The following is a 15,084-nucleotide window of genomic DNA, read 5'->3' on the forward strand; positions in this document are numbered from 1 at the left end:
AGATAACATAATTCTAGCTAAAGTACACTGCGTTATTGGAACCTAATCAAAGAGAAACAAAGATTAATTTATCTGTTTTATCGCCTATTATACATGAACACATTATTTTGATTTTATTTTAACTTTATCTTGTGAGATGCATTCCGTAATTTATTCCTCAGCAATTTTAAAAGCAATATGCCTTGAATTGCATATTAAGGAGTTTATATAATGAAAAATGGAGTCACTTTTGTTTTTTCCTGACAAGAAAGAAATCTGATGTAGCTGAGTGACTTGCAATCGAGCACTACTTGCCAGTTAGACCTTCTCCAGAGGCCAAAGGGAGGCCACCGTCTGTCCCATGTCCTGGCGGATGTGATGAAGGACGGACTTAACCAGCCAGATGCAACATGAGGACTTCAGCACACTTGGTGTCATCACAAGTCACCAGTCATCAGAAAGAAACAGATTTAGGTAACGCACGAGACAAAGAAATCCTCTCAGGTGAGCGGATTAATTCCAGACACCAAATAATAACTTAAATGTTGATGCAAAAGCATATGTCAACCTCGCGGTGCCGAACCCCTTTCGGGTTCTTGGAGCAATAAGGAAAGTTCTTTCCAGGTATGGTTTTTGCATGTTTAAAATAGTTTGTATTTTCACAATTGTCTTAGCTCTCTGACTGTCGGGGTCATTGCCTTCCGTTGTTGACGACCGTCTAAAACCTGCAATTTGGAAATTTTTTTTCCAGTTAAGTTTTTATAAGGTTCACAGAAAATAGCGTTGCCGCCCTGCTGCGCGCAGCCTGGGAGCGCGGCCGCGTCCGGCGGGGGTTGGTTCCTATCGGCCTCCGTAGCGCCCCGGGGCAGCTTCCGCTTCTCACCGGCCTCGGTGCCACTGCACTTCCGGCGGCGGCGGCTCCAGGAGCTGAGGCAAAATGGTGAGTGACTAAGGGCTTTGGCTGGTGGGCGCGGGGAAACGGGGTTCGAGCAGCCCACCCGCTTCCCCGCCCGCCCCGTCTCCTCGGGGAACGGCGGCTTCGGGAGACGGTGCTCGGGTCCACCGCGGGCCGTGGCCGACCCCCGGGCCTGGCTCGGGGACCTGGGGCCGGCGCTCGGCGCGGAGGGTCCCCCAGGCGGGCCAGTGGGGCTGCGGACGGGTCAGGTCGCCCGGCTCTGCGGCCGCGCCGACCGGGCTCTGCTGAGCCGCCGGGGAGTTTCACGGGGCCTCCTCGAGTAGCTGGGACGAGTGTCTGAGCCGCCAGGTGGAGGGATGTGCGGAGGGGGAGGGAGGGAGCCATTCGTGCAGCCGAGCGGGGTCGCGGAGGCCGCCCCGAGTGGGGCATTTGAAGGCGGCCTTCCACTGACGCTTTTAGGCCAGGTGGGAGTCGGAGGGAACGGCCCCGTGGTGCGTTGTAATAAACGCAGCCGGCATCTGTTCTTTAGTTCACTGAGCAGGTATTTGTCGAGCACCTGCACTTCGGGGGGGGCTCTGTTCTAGGCCCTGAGGGTGTAGGGGTTGAGCGTGATTGACCATCTCTGCCTTCGTGGAGCTTACATTCTAGGTAAGACAGCCAAATGCAGGGAAAGAAACATGTACGTGATGCCAGGGATTGGGATAGAGATGGATGGTGGTGGCCATGGTTATGTGACTGTTTTATAGAAAAGCAGGGGATGGGGAGGGTCCCTCTGGAGGTGAGGGCTGAGCGTGGAGCTCAGTGAAGCGGGAGAGGAGCCTGTGCACCTGCCTGAGGGAGACGCGGTCCAGGGAGCGGGGACAGCAGTGCAAAGGGCCTGAGGTGGGACTGTGTAACCTGTATCTGAACAGCAAGAAGGCCGGCCCACATAGCCTTACAGGTCTTACAAGGACTTTGGGGCGATATTCTAAGCAGCATATGCAAGGTACTTTTCCAGCATTTTCTCATCATTCCTCACAACGACGGCCCCCTGAGGTAATTCTTATCCTCAGTGAGACACAGTAAGCGGCTGTGCTAGAACACAAACCCTGGCAGTCTTTTCTTGAGCCCTTGCTGTGATGAACTAGATATCCATGCAGTGGAGAAACACACAGATGTTGATTTCCAGTAGACCTGCGTGTGATTCTTGGCTACCTCTCTGACACACTTTGGGACAATGTGCATTACTTCTCTGGGCCTTGGTTTTCTTGTGTGTGAACTAGAGGTAATGATAGTACCGACCTCATAGTGTCTGTAGGAATTGAGATGATACCCTGAGAATGTTTAGCATACTGCTTGGCATATAGTAAGGGCTTAGTAATGGGTCTATTTGTTAACTGAGACTGAGAAACATCATGTAAAATGCCTCAGACATAAAGAAGTTTGGAATTTGTTCAGGAAAGTGTCCTCCGGTGGGGCAAGACTTGCAGGTTCATGAGAAAGTTTGGCAAGGGCCAGATATGCTAAGCTAAAGAGATTGGACATTACACCATAAATGCTAGGGAGCAGTTGAAGGTTTTTAAGAAGAATTAAAGGATCAGCTGTTTGTTTTCAAAGGTGATAGCTGGATTGGTGAGGGGAGAAACTAGACATGGGAATCTCAGTTGGGAGGCTGACTACAAATAAGATACTGTACAATGGCCTGGACAAAGAAGAGAAATAAGGGATAGACAGAGAGAGAGTGAGCCGGGGCAGATGGATTTGTTTCAGGGTCCAGATGTGTAACCAGACCAACAATTAAAATCCTGCCCCTGACATTTCTTATTCACCAATAATACTATATTGGCGAGTAGTTACCATGAGTCGTGTAAATACTAAGTGGACATTTTAATATTAATTCTCCCAATCCATGAGCATGGTATATTCTTCCACTTGTTTATATCTTCCTCTGTTTCTTTTTTCAGTGACGTGTAGTTTTCCAAGTACAGGTCTTTTACATCCTTGGTTAAGTTTATTTCTAGGTATCTTGTTTTTTTAGTTGCAATGGTAAATGGTATTGTTTTTTTAGTTTCTCTTTCTGAGAGTTCATTGTTGGTGTATAAAAATGTGATCAATTTCCAGATGTTAATTTTGTATCCAGCTACCTTGCCGAATTCATTGATCAAATCTAGTAGTACCTTGGTGGAGTCTTTAGGGTTTTCTGTGTACAATATCATGTCATCTGCAAATAATGACAGTTTTACTTTCTCCTTTCCAATTTGGATGCCTTTTATTTTTTCTTCCTGTCTGATGGCTGTGGCTAGGACTTCCAGTACTATGTTGAATAAGAGTGGTGAAAGTGGACACCCCTGTCTTGTTCCTGTTTTTAAGGGAGATGGTTTTAGTTTTTGACCATTGAGTATGATGTTGGCTATAGGTTTGTCATATATGGCCTTTATTATGTTGAGGTATGTTCCCTCTATTCCCACTTTGCTGAGAGTTTTTATCAGAAATGGGTGCTGGGTTTTGTTGAATGCTTTTTCTGCATCTATTGCAAAAATCATATGATTTTTGTTCTTCATTGTTTTTATGTGATGTATCACTTTATTGATTTGTGGATATTATACCAGCCTTGCATCCTCAGAATAAATCCCACTTGGTCATAGTATATGATCTTTTTAATGTATTGCTGGATCCTGTTTGCTAGTGTTTTGTTAAGGATTTTAGCATCTATGTTCATCAGGGATATTGGCCTGTAAATTTCTTTCTTTGTAGTGTCTTTATCTCGTTTTGGGATTAGGATGGTCAATACTGCCCAAAGCAATTTATAGATTCAATGCAATTCCTATTAAAATACCAACAGCATATTTCACAGAGCTAGAACAAATATTCCAAAAATTTATATGGAACCAAAAAAGACCCCTAATAGCTGCAGCCATCTTCAGAAAGAAGAACAGAGTGGGAGGGATCGCTTTACTGGATATCAAACTGTACTACAAAGCCATTGTAATCAAAACAGCCTGGTATTGGTACAACAACAGACATATAGATCAATGGAACAGAACAGAAACCCCAGAAATAGACCCACGCCATTATGGTCAGTTAATATTTGAGAAAGGAGGCAAGAGCATACAGTGGAGTAAAGACAGTCTGTTCAATAAATGGTGCTGGGAAAATTGGACAGCTACATGCGAAAAAATGAAACTAGACCACCAACTTACACCATACCAAAAAAAAAAAAACTCAAAATGGATAAAAGACCTAAGTGTAAGTCGCAAAACCGTAAAAATCCTGCAAGAAAGCATAGGCAGTAAAATAACAGACATCTCACGTAGTAGAATTTTCACTGATACATCTCCTAGGGCAACAGAAACAAAAGAAAAAATAAACAAATGGGACTACATCAAACTAAAAAGCTTCTGCACAGCAAAAGAAATCAGCCTCATAATACAAAAGAAACCCACAGTATGGGAGAACATATTTGCAAAGGATGTATCTGATAAGAGGCTCATCTCCAAAGTGTACAAAGAATTCATACACCTCAACAAGAGGAAGACAATCCAATTAAAAAATGGGCAAAGGACCTGAAAAGACACTTCTCCAAAGAGGACATACAGATGGCCAAGGGACAGATGAAAAAATGCTCAATGTCGCAGTGAGGTATCACTTCACACCTCTAAGAATGGCTACCATCAACAAATAAACAAATGACATGCTGGCGAGGGTGTGGAGAAAGAGGAACCTAGTATACTGCTGGTGGGAATGCAGACTGTTGCAGCCACTATGGAAAACAGTATGGAGGTTCCTCAAAAAATTAAAAACGGAAGTGCCTTTTGTTTCAGTGATCCAACTTCTAGGAATATATCCTAAGAATTCTAAAACACTAATCAGAAAGTATATATGCACTCCTATGTTCATAGCGCAATTTACAATAGCTAAGATCTGGAAACAGCCCAAGTGCCCATCAGTAGATGAGTGGATAAAAAAGCTGTGGGACATTCACACCATGGAATACTATGCAGCTATAAGGAAGAAGGATCTCGTACCCCTTGGCACAGCATGGAAGGACCTGGAGAATATTATGCTAAGCGAAATAAGCCAGGCAGAGAAATACAAACATCACATGATCTCACTTATATGTGGAATCTAAAGAACTTAATAAACTGATTGGCAGAATATATTCAGTGACATGGAAGCATGGATCAAACTGACGAATCTCAGAGGGAAGGAGGGGGGCGTATGGGTGGAAGGGGAGAGATTAACCAAAGAACTTGCATATGTGCACAACCCAAAGACACAGACAGTGGTGTGGTGAGGGATTGGGAAGGGGGGTGGGGCGGGGTGGGATGGGTCAATGGGGAGAAAAAGGGACATCTGTAATATTTTGAACAATAAAAAAAACCTAGTGGTTTATGTGCGTTACTTCATTTTCAGCAACAGGTAGGAGCTAGTGTCTTCTGGGCTCTGGTAGGACACCAAGGCTCTGGTAGGTTACCTGAGGTCACTAGCCTATTAGTGATGGAGTCGGAATTCAAACCTGGATGCATCTAGCTCCATGGCTCATGTTCTGTCTTCTTGTAGCTCCTCCTCTAGAAAGTGGGAGTAATGAGCCCTACCTTGAAGGACTGTGGAATTAATGAGATCGGGAAGGAAAATGTCTATACAGTCAGGCGCAGAGTAAGAACCCCACAAACATGAGCTGCCTCAGCCAACAGCAGATTTCCTTAGGACTTATAATTGTTAAAGACCTATAATTTGGACAGCCTATTGCAGTATAGCTGTTTCCCAGAATTTCTCCAAGCCCTTAGTTACCTTTTTCAGAATAAAGCACAAAGTTTTAAGAAGCCTGCACGTGGAAATATATATTTGATCTTAGCTCCTTTGTAACCATGGTATGGTAGGTTTGTTTTGATAGTGAAGCTGGCAGTGTAGTAATTTAGAGGTGCCTATGTAGTGATTTGAGGGGACCAAGAGGCCCTCTTCCCCCGCCCCCCCCAGCCAATAAAGTAAGTTCACTATTACTCGTTTAAAATGCTGTCACTTCTGAGACATTGCTCTGTTAAGCATTGTCCTGTAATTGAAGGGTCTTTTAAAATCAGAAATCCCACTGAAGCTTATTATTAATACACTTAAGTTCTTGGTACCTTAAGGTGATTCAGCTTTTCAGGTTGGGGGAGCAAGACCTGCCCGAGATACCAGGCTTTAGGGATGGTAGGTAGGTAAGTTGCAGTTAAAAGGAAAGTCTCCTGGATCTTAGTGTTATCTTAGTAAGGAGTGATTAATAAATCATCGAAAAGGGAAAATTGATTTTGCTTTCATGACCTAATTTCACAAAATATACTCTTGGTGGCCTCAGTCAGTGTTATATTAAAGAAATACTGTACCAAACTCTGAACCTTCCCCTCAAGAAGGAGGGGTGTCTAGAATCTTAGTCTCATTACGAGACATCAGTTATATGTTTGTTGATAGAATTGTCCTTGATTTAAGATGCAGTCAGTTAAAAGTGTACCATTGTGCTACCAACAGCTTTTCGGGATAAAAATGCTGCCATGCTAAATGTGGTCCTTGACTACAAATGCATCTTGTGTTGAGAAATGTTAAAATGAGGGGGGAGTGCTAGTGTCTTAGAATCTCAGGAAAAGAAGGATTTTCTTTTGAAATGATAATATTCTGAATTTATACCTCTTTCCACCCCACCCCACCCCACCCACACTCCCAGGGTCAAAGTCAGAGTGGTGGTCATGGTCCTGGAGGTGGCAAGAAGGATGACAAGGTAAATATAAATCCAGATATGTTTGTGATGTAAACAAATTGTGGAAAATGTCATAGATCTCAGCTGAGTTCTTTGGGGATTCATGAATCTTACAATGCAAAATAAATGATCCTGTAATTATTTAACCAGGCTAAAGATATAGTACCCTTTACATGTTTTGGAAAAGATTATCGACCTAACCGTCAAATAGGTATTTATGAATTAGTGACTTTTAAATGTGTAAAAGTAATTTACACTTTACAGAAGTGTTAAAATAAATTGCTTGTATTTTGGTGTTTAATTTCCTGAGATATGAGGAATTGTCTCAAATTATTTCAACTCAAACTTTTGGCATATAACTGAATTCTGACCTCACTGTTCCTTATGGAATAATTGTCCTTGTGTATCATAAAAAGGTCAATTACACCCACATATTAAAATTGCAGGAATGTAAAATCTAGTGTTTTTTTAAAGAACAATTTTTATTTTTTATTTTAAATATATCTTTATTGATTTCAGAGAGAGGAGGGGAGAGGGAGAGAGAGAAACATCAACGATGAGAGAATCATTGATCAGCTGCCTCCTGCACGCCCCCGACAGGGAATCGAGCCCACAACCCGGGCCTGTGCCCTGACCGGGAATCGAACCGTGATCTCTTGGATCCTAGTCTGATGCTCAACCGCTGGGCCACGCCTGGCCGGGCAAGAACAATTTTTAATAGCATCCTAAAAGATAAGGAAAATTCTGTCACCTGGAAACAGACAGTGGCCCCACACAGATAAGTCTGTGTTTTAATGTGATTTGTGTGGTTCTTTACCCCACTGTTCCAAATCTCAAGGACAAGAAAAAGAAATATGAACCTCCTGTACCCACCAGAGTGGGGAAGAAGAAGAAGAAAACAAAGGGGCCAGACGCTGCCAGCAAACTGCCGCTGGGTAATGACAGGGCTCTTCCGTGCTGTCTCTCCCATTCCCGGGAAACTGACTGTGTGGGTAGCTTAGAGGGCCGCATGTGGACGGGAAATGGGTGTGGTTCGGGCCCCAGCTCCATGGCTGTATTCTGTCTCACTCCTACCTGCGGCATCCTCAAGGTTGGAATAAAAGCTTTATTTGGGTTTAATGACTAGCTCAATTATATGACTAGCTCACTTTAAGAAACTTGAACCAGTTCCTCTAATACATTAAAAGTAGTTGTAGATTAGAAAACTCAGGCTGAGCTGGAGTAACCTAGAAACACATTTACCATGAAGAAAAGAAATGCCACAGTATTGGAGTTCACATCATGTGGCGCCTGAACATAACATTTTTCATTGGCTTCCTATAGAACAGAATAAAACTCAAACCAGGCCCATGTGGCCCTCCTTAGCCCCACCATTCCCTTTGCTGGTCATTCACGCAGCCTGTCCTCTGACTCTTCTGCATGTTGGGGCCTTGCCCTCTGTTTCAAAATGTTCTTCCCCAGCCCTTTCCATGGCTGCCTGCTTCTCACCCCTTTAAGCTTCAGCAAATACCTCCTCCACCCCATCTAAACCAGTTTGTTCCTGCTTAGGTGAAATAATTTTTAAAATCTTGCCTGGTTAAGAAAGAAGTGAGTAAAAAACGTGTCATCAATCTACTGCAATGAATCAATGTGGTATTTATAAAGAATAGATCATCAGGTCACTAGAAGAACATAGAAAGTCCAAAAACAGGTTACATGGATACTTAATATATGATAAAGGTGACATTGTAGTTCTGTGGAAAGAGGATGGGTTATTTGATATAAATGGCTAGCATCTTTTATTTGCTTTTCAAAGAAAATGAAAATAGACCCCTTGCTTTTTACCAGATGGATTATAGATAGACATATGAAAATAAGTAAATTAAAAATATTTCAGGAATAAATTTATTAACCTTATGGGAGGAGAGACCTTTTGAAGAAGTCAGGAAACCCGACACCACAAAAGAAAAGATTGACAGGTTTATATAAATGTTAAAATTCTTGTGTGGCATAAGAAGTGAAGCCAAGAGAAACAGCACAAAAGTGTGTGGGGGAAAATGTTTGCTGCATGTTAATATCCCTAATATTTCACAATGTTACCAGTGGAGGGTGTGTTACAGGCATTGTGCAGCAAGGTGGAGGGACTGAACAGCATGTGTACCCATTGTTAGCTCTGTGGGGAGCAATAAGCCAAAGTAATTTTATCTTCTGGATCTATGACTTTTTTGCACACGCACACAGTTCAGTTAGTGTATCTCTTTGTATTAGCTGTTTGGTCACAGGCCTCACCCCCTTTTTACAGGCTTGCTTATAACTATAAAATCCCTGTCCCCTTTGCATTTAGGTACTTGCTTAATTAGGGTCACCACATTTTTAACTTTTCAGAGTCTATCCAACTAAAGTAAGCTTATTTTAAGTTTTGTTTTTTTTCCCCTTAAGAATTAACAAGAGGAGGGGGGCTGGGTGGAGGTGGGTAAAGGGTGGGGGGAATGGGGACATCTGTAATAGTGTCAATTTTTTAAAAAGAGTAAACAATTGCTAACTTCAAGCTTCAAGTATAATACAGTTTTATTTTTTTCAATTATAGTGACACCTCACACTCAGTGCCGGTTAAAGTTACTGAAGTTAGAGAGAATTAAAGACTATCTTCTCATGGAGGAAGAATTCATTAGAAATCAGGAACAGATGAAGCCTTTAGAAGAAAAGCAAGAGGTAAATTGAGAAATTACTATAACTTTCATTTTTACAAACTGAACTCTATTTAAACCCTAAAACTGTCAATGAATAAATGCAATTCAAGTAGTTGAACCATCCAGGCTTTTTTTTTTTAATTTTATTTTTAAAATAGTACAGATGTCCCTTTTTCTCTCCAATGACCTATTCTACCCTGTCCCACCGCCCTCCCCAGCAGGCTTTTTGAATCATTATTAGTTGCCTTTTAAAAGCACCAGCTGTGCCCTGGCCAGTGTGGCTCAATGGTTTGAGTGTTGGTTAGCATGCCAAAGGGTCACAGGTTCAATTCTGGTCAAAGACACATACCTGAGTTGCTGGTTTGATCCCCGGCCCTGGTCGGGGCACATGCGGGAAGCAACCAATTGATGGCTCTCTCTCTCATTGATGTGTGTGTCCCCCCCCAACCCACTCTTAGAAATTAATGGAAAAAATATCCTTGGGTGAGGGTTAACATAAAAATAAGTGAAAGTGCCACCTGCTTTGCAAATCTAGTGAACCCTGAACATCACCTACTTTTTAGGTCTAATCTGCTTTTCTTTCTTGGCACAACCTTCCGCAGGAGGAAAGGTCAAAAGTAGATGATCTGAGGGGGACCCCAATGTCGGTGGGGACCTTGGAAGAGATCATTGATGATAATCATGCCATTGTGTCTACATCTGTGGGCTCAGAACACTACGTCAGCATTCTTTCCTTTGTGGACAAGGACCTGCTGGAGCCAGGCTGCTCTGTCCTGCTCAACCACAAGGTGAGGCGAGTCTCAGAGAAAGCTTTCTCCTTCCTCTTAGATCTTCCCCCTCTTCCTGTGGAAATAGGTCTTCCACAATCAAATTCTGTGATCAGCATTGCTTGGTTGTAATGACGTGTGAGCCTTACATCCTTGTGTTAAAGCATAACATTCCGTTAGGTGCATGCCGTGATAGGGGTGCTGATGGATGACACGGATCCCTTGGTCACGGTGATGAAGGTGGAAAAGGCCCCGCAGGAGACGTATGCTGACATTGGGGGGTTGGACAACCAAATCCAGGAAATTAAGGTATGTCTAAGAACCAGCGCTGGGTTTTTAGATTTGGCTTCTTACTGCTGTCTTGTTTAGGGTACTTGGAATTATTTTGCATGTTTTGTTTTATTGATCAGGCTAGTAACTGACTCAGAGCTTGCCAGCTGTGGTGTTTTGTATTTGTGAATACCAAGTTAGGTAATAGAAATAACAAATTCTGTGATAGTTCTTACAGCAGCTGCAGCTTAATACTTTTTACATCTAATGTTTAATAATTCTTTGTGTGAATATGTAATGTCCTCATTGTGTTGACTTCAGCCAGTGATGTATGGGATAGGGTGACTGGCACACACACAGTGGTGGGGTTTGGAACATATTCCCTGCCCTGGTCCTGGGGGGAAGTGATCATTCAGGATACTGTGTGCCAGTCCTTTGCAGGCTCTTTCATCTGTAGAAAAGTCATTCAGAGCTATCACAGATCTCCACTGCTGACTTCTCAACAGCTGGGAAATGGCCTAGGTGGTAACAGCAATAGAAAATCTTGCCAGCTCCTGTCTATAGTTTAATTTGGAAGAAGTTCCATTTGCTGAGGAAGTGCTTAAATGTTGTTCAAAGCTGACTTCTACTAGGAAGTGAAAGGGAAATTAGGTGCGATTAGGAAGAGAGGCAATGGGTGCTGGGAGCTCCAGTAGGACAGATATCCTTTTCAGCATGTCCCTGCTGCTAATATCAAGCACACTGGTTAAATTTGAGCTTATTTTTGTTCAAAATGAGACATACTCATGGTTACAGTTCACAAATATGGTGATGACCTCAGTAAGAAAGCCTTTCGTTTTTATTTCGTGTTTGTGTTCTGTAGGAATCTGTGGAACTTCCTCTCACTCATCCTGAATATTATGAAGAGATGGGTATAAAGCCCCCTAAGGGGGTCATTCTCTATGGTCCACCTGGCACAGGTATGTGCGCTGTGGGTTTGACACTTTCCAGGCACTCACCTCAACTCTTGAGCAGCAGCATTAGTGAATCACAATTCCCTGTTGCGTGAGGATGCCACAGTCCTTCATTTAAAACGGTGCTCTAATCAACATTTTGGAATTTTTGAATAAGCAACTCCTCTAGAAAAATACCTGTTACATAAAAGTGTATTTATCTGTATAATAGATGCACTAAGAAAGTGAACTATCTTAGACTTGAAATTGTAGACTGTACAAAGTTAGTGTGTTAGAAACAATAGTAGGGATTGCAACAGCAGACACTAGGAGGCACTCCTCCCCAAAATACCTGCTCCGTCTGACACATTTATAGTTCCCAAGAATTCCTATACCTTGAACATACTTGATGTATATGCTATAAAACATAATACCTTCAAATATAATCACTTCAAAACCACTTCAAACATAATCACTTTAAAAAAATGTGAGTCTATTAAAAATAGTTTTTAAGAAAAAATAAAACAGAGTGCTTAACCTTGGCTGTACATTTGAATCACCTTGGGAGCCTTAAAAAACACTGATGTCTGGTCCCATCCCTGAAGATTCCAGTGTATTCATCTGGAGTGTGGTCACGCATCAGAGCCATGGTGAACCATGATTTAAAAGCTACCCTCTGCTGTTCAGGTTAGATTCATTCTCCTGGTCCATTAGTACTAAATATAATATTGGATGACTAAATGCATGAAGGGCCAGCCTGCTGTGGCTCAGCGGTTGAGCATCAACCTAGGATCCAGGAGATCGCGGTTCGATTCCTGGTCAGAACACATGCCCGGGTTGTGGGCTTCATCCCCAGTTGGGGACATGCAGGAGGCAGCTGATCAATGACGACTCTCATCATTGATTTTTCTGTCTCTCTCACTCTCCCTCCCTCTCTCTGAAATCAATAAAGACATATTTAAAAAATAATAAATGCATGAAGGTAAAAAATATATATATTTGGTTCACTATGCAATAAACTGACCTATGTAAGTTGTGCAGTCCAGGACTTAGCAGTTCATTGCTATGTAAATTACAAAGGAAGAAGGTCTTTTGATTGACTTAAAACCATGTACCCAAGAGGGTCTGTGCTTGGGATTGCCCACACTGGAGGGATTGGGGAACAGAATGTTAAGACATCTGAACAGTGGCATTCCTTTTTATCATAGGAATCCACCCATTTTTAATGTCCATTTAAGCTGGTAAGGACAGTGTTTCTAAGGTAAAACACCACGTGATGTTTTTTTTTCCTTTGTCTTTTTCCATCTAAAATAGGTAAAACCTTATTAGCCAAAGCAGTAGCAAACCAAACCTCAGCCACTTTCTTGAGAGTGGTTGGCTCTGAACTTATTCAGAAGTACCTAGGCGATGGACCCAAACTCGTTCGGGAATTGTTTCGAGTTGCTGAAGAACATGCACCATCCATCGTCTTTATTGATGAAATTGATGCCATTGGGACAAAAAGGTACTTTCTTTTACCCGTTTTGTATCCTTTAGAGGTGAAAACCATGGCCTGCACATTGTTTGCCACAATTCCTGTTATATGGCTCTCTGGATGCTTTAGGCTCTGCTCCCTCAAGTACCAGGTGATTGTCAACCTGGAGATCGGTGTGTCAGTAACCATACCCTGAGCATCTGCTCTGAGCCAGGCTCCATCTAGACTCTGGGGACACAGCCATGAATACAAGTCTCTGCCCTCAAGGAGCTCACAGCAGGTGGGGGACACCAAAATTGGAGACTGAATAAATGATAAAACTTTGGCCATGAAAACTACTACAAAGAACATAATGAGATTTGTAACATGGCTGTTGGGAGGGTATGACATACGCGTTGAAACAGGAATGTTAAGGTGTTTTGTAGTAATTCCCTGTTAGCAGATCAGTTGGGTCCTCAATTCCTTCTTTACTTCTTTTGCAAAGATATGACTCAAATTCCGGTGGTGAGAGAGAAATTCAGCGAACAATGTTGGAACTGTTGAACCAGCTGGATGGATTTGATTCAAGGGGAGACGTAAAAGTCATCATGGCCACAAACAGAATTGAAACTTTGGATCCAGCACTTATCAGACCAGGTCACATTTGCTTTTGAAATTTCATTGTGGAAGATCAATGTGTTTAAATGTATTTTGGGGAGATTGTAAAATGAAACAGATAAAGGCAAATACTGCACAGAATAGCTTAAAACTCTCCCCTTGCATGCATGAGAAGTTGGGCTTGGGCCTCTCCCTGAGCTGGGGCTGCACAGGGCTGCCACTGAAACCTTTGTACCTGCAGGCCGCATTGACAGGAAGATCGAGTTCCCCCTGCCTGATGAAAAGACCAAGAAGCGCATCTTTCAGATCCACACAAGCAGAATGACACTGGCTGACGACGTGACACTGGACGACCTGATAATGGCTAAGGATGACCTCTCCGGTGCTGACATCAAGGTGAGAACCTGCACTGACTGGAACTCTTGGTTTTATCACATCCATATGAGTTTGGATGTTTCTTCCCAGAGGACCAGAATTTAGAACCAGACCTGGCAGCACTAAACATGGTTACATCCTGCTTTTTATGGGGGGACCTAGGTTTCCGTCAGGTGTGAATACCAGGGTGTTCGGTAGGGATGGCAGACGGCCTTTTCGTGCTGCTGCCTGCACTGAACTGCGTATCCTTGGCATCTGTAGAACTGCATTAACGTCTCAGCTAGGAAGTGAAATCTCCCTTTTTTTAAAGCAAATTTAATTTTGCACCAACTATTTTACTTTGAAAAATTGTAAGCCTTCAGAAAAGTTGCAATAATAGTGAACACCCATATACCCATCACTTTGATTTACCAGATATTACCCATCTGCTTTATCTTTCTATATATACACACGTTCTTTTCTGCTGAACCATTTGAAATATCCTATGGTCATAACCAACTAGAAACTTCGGTGCCATGATGGGGCTTTTATCACATATTGCATGGGTTCTTGGTTTGTTCTTTTTTACAGGTAGTTATTGAAAACAATAAATATATTAGAGTGAATACTATACTGAAATTTATAATACTTAACCAGAATACATGTCCTCTTATGACTATAGGTACATGAAATGGCCGGGTATAACTTCATCTATTTCTTAGAAAGTGGAGCTGTGAGAACTTACTGACCTGTGAGGCCACACAACTGGCTAGCACCTGAGCCAGTACTAGACCCGGAGCCTCACTTCCTAGCCAGTCCTATTCCTTAATTACTCCAGTCTAAGCTGCCTGAGAGCCTTTGAGAAAATAATTAGAATACTTAACACATTTTTAAAAATCTAACCTTTTCTCAAGTGAATTTGAATAATTTTGTGTTTTAGTGTCTTACACCTTATTTCAAAATAGCTCTCTCTGAATTGTGTTAGAATAAAAAATAGTTTGCTTTTTGAACATACCGTCCCTTCTTTCAGGCGATCTGTACGGAAGCTGGTCTGATGGCCTTGCGAGAACGCAGGATGAAAGTAACAAATGAAGACTTCAAGAAATCGAAAGAAAATGTCCTTTATAAAAAACAGGAAGGCACTCCTGAGGGGCTCTATCTCTAGCAAACCCCAGTTGCCTTCAAGGAAATGGCTGGGAGTGCCCGACCCCTGGGAGGGGAAGGGGGGAGGGGGGGAAGTTGCCCAGATGAGCCCCAATCCAGTTGATCTTCATTAGCAACACGTTCTGTGCACTGTACCTTCCTGAGCATCGCGTGTGGTACACCCATCATGCAGTGCTCCATTCCCATTAAAGCGAGCTCTTTCTCAAGCAGTTCATCCTGTTTCTGGAGCCTCCACACCCTCCACTCGGCAGC

General features: G+C 42.7%; 1 protein-coding gene across 1 annotated transcript; it reads left to right on the forward strand.

Moving 5' to 3' along the window:
• The first annotated feature begins 191 nt into the window (after nt 1-191).
• Nucleotides 192-15,041, forward strand: PSMC1 (proteasome 26S subunit, ATPase 1). The gene is made up of 12 exons (XM_081123060.1): nt 192-483; nt 731-919; nt 6,573-6,626; nt 7,444-7,540; nt 9,172-9,296; nt 9,877-10,062; nt 10,222-10,350; nt 11,174-11,270; nt 12,558-12,747; nt 13,202-13,353; nt 13,556-13,710; nt 14,699-15,041. Exons 2-12 carry the CDS (start codon nt 917-919, stop codon nt 14,831-14,833), a joined length of 1,323 nt encoding a protein of 440 aa, XP_080979186.1. The 5' UTR covers nt 192-483; nt 731-916; the 3' UTR covers nt 14,834-15,041.
• The last annotated feature ends 43 nt before the right edge of the window (nt 15,042-15,084 follow it).

Source organism: Miniopterus schreibersii (assembly GCF_964146895.1).
Source record: "Miniopterus schreibersii genome assembly, chromosome: 1".
In the NCBI taxonomy this organism is placed as follows: domain Eukaryota; kingdom Metazoa; phylum Chordata; class Mammalia; order Chiroptera; family Miniopteridae; genus Miniopterus; species Miniopterus schreibersii.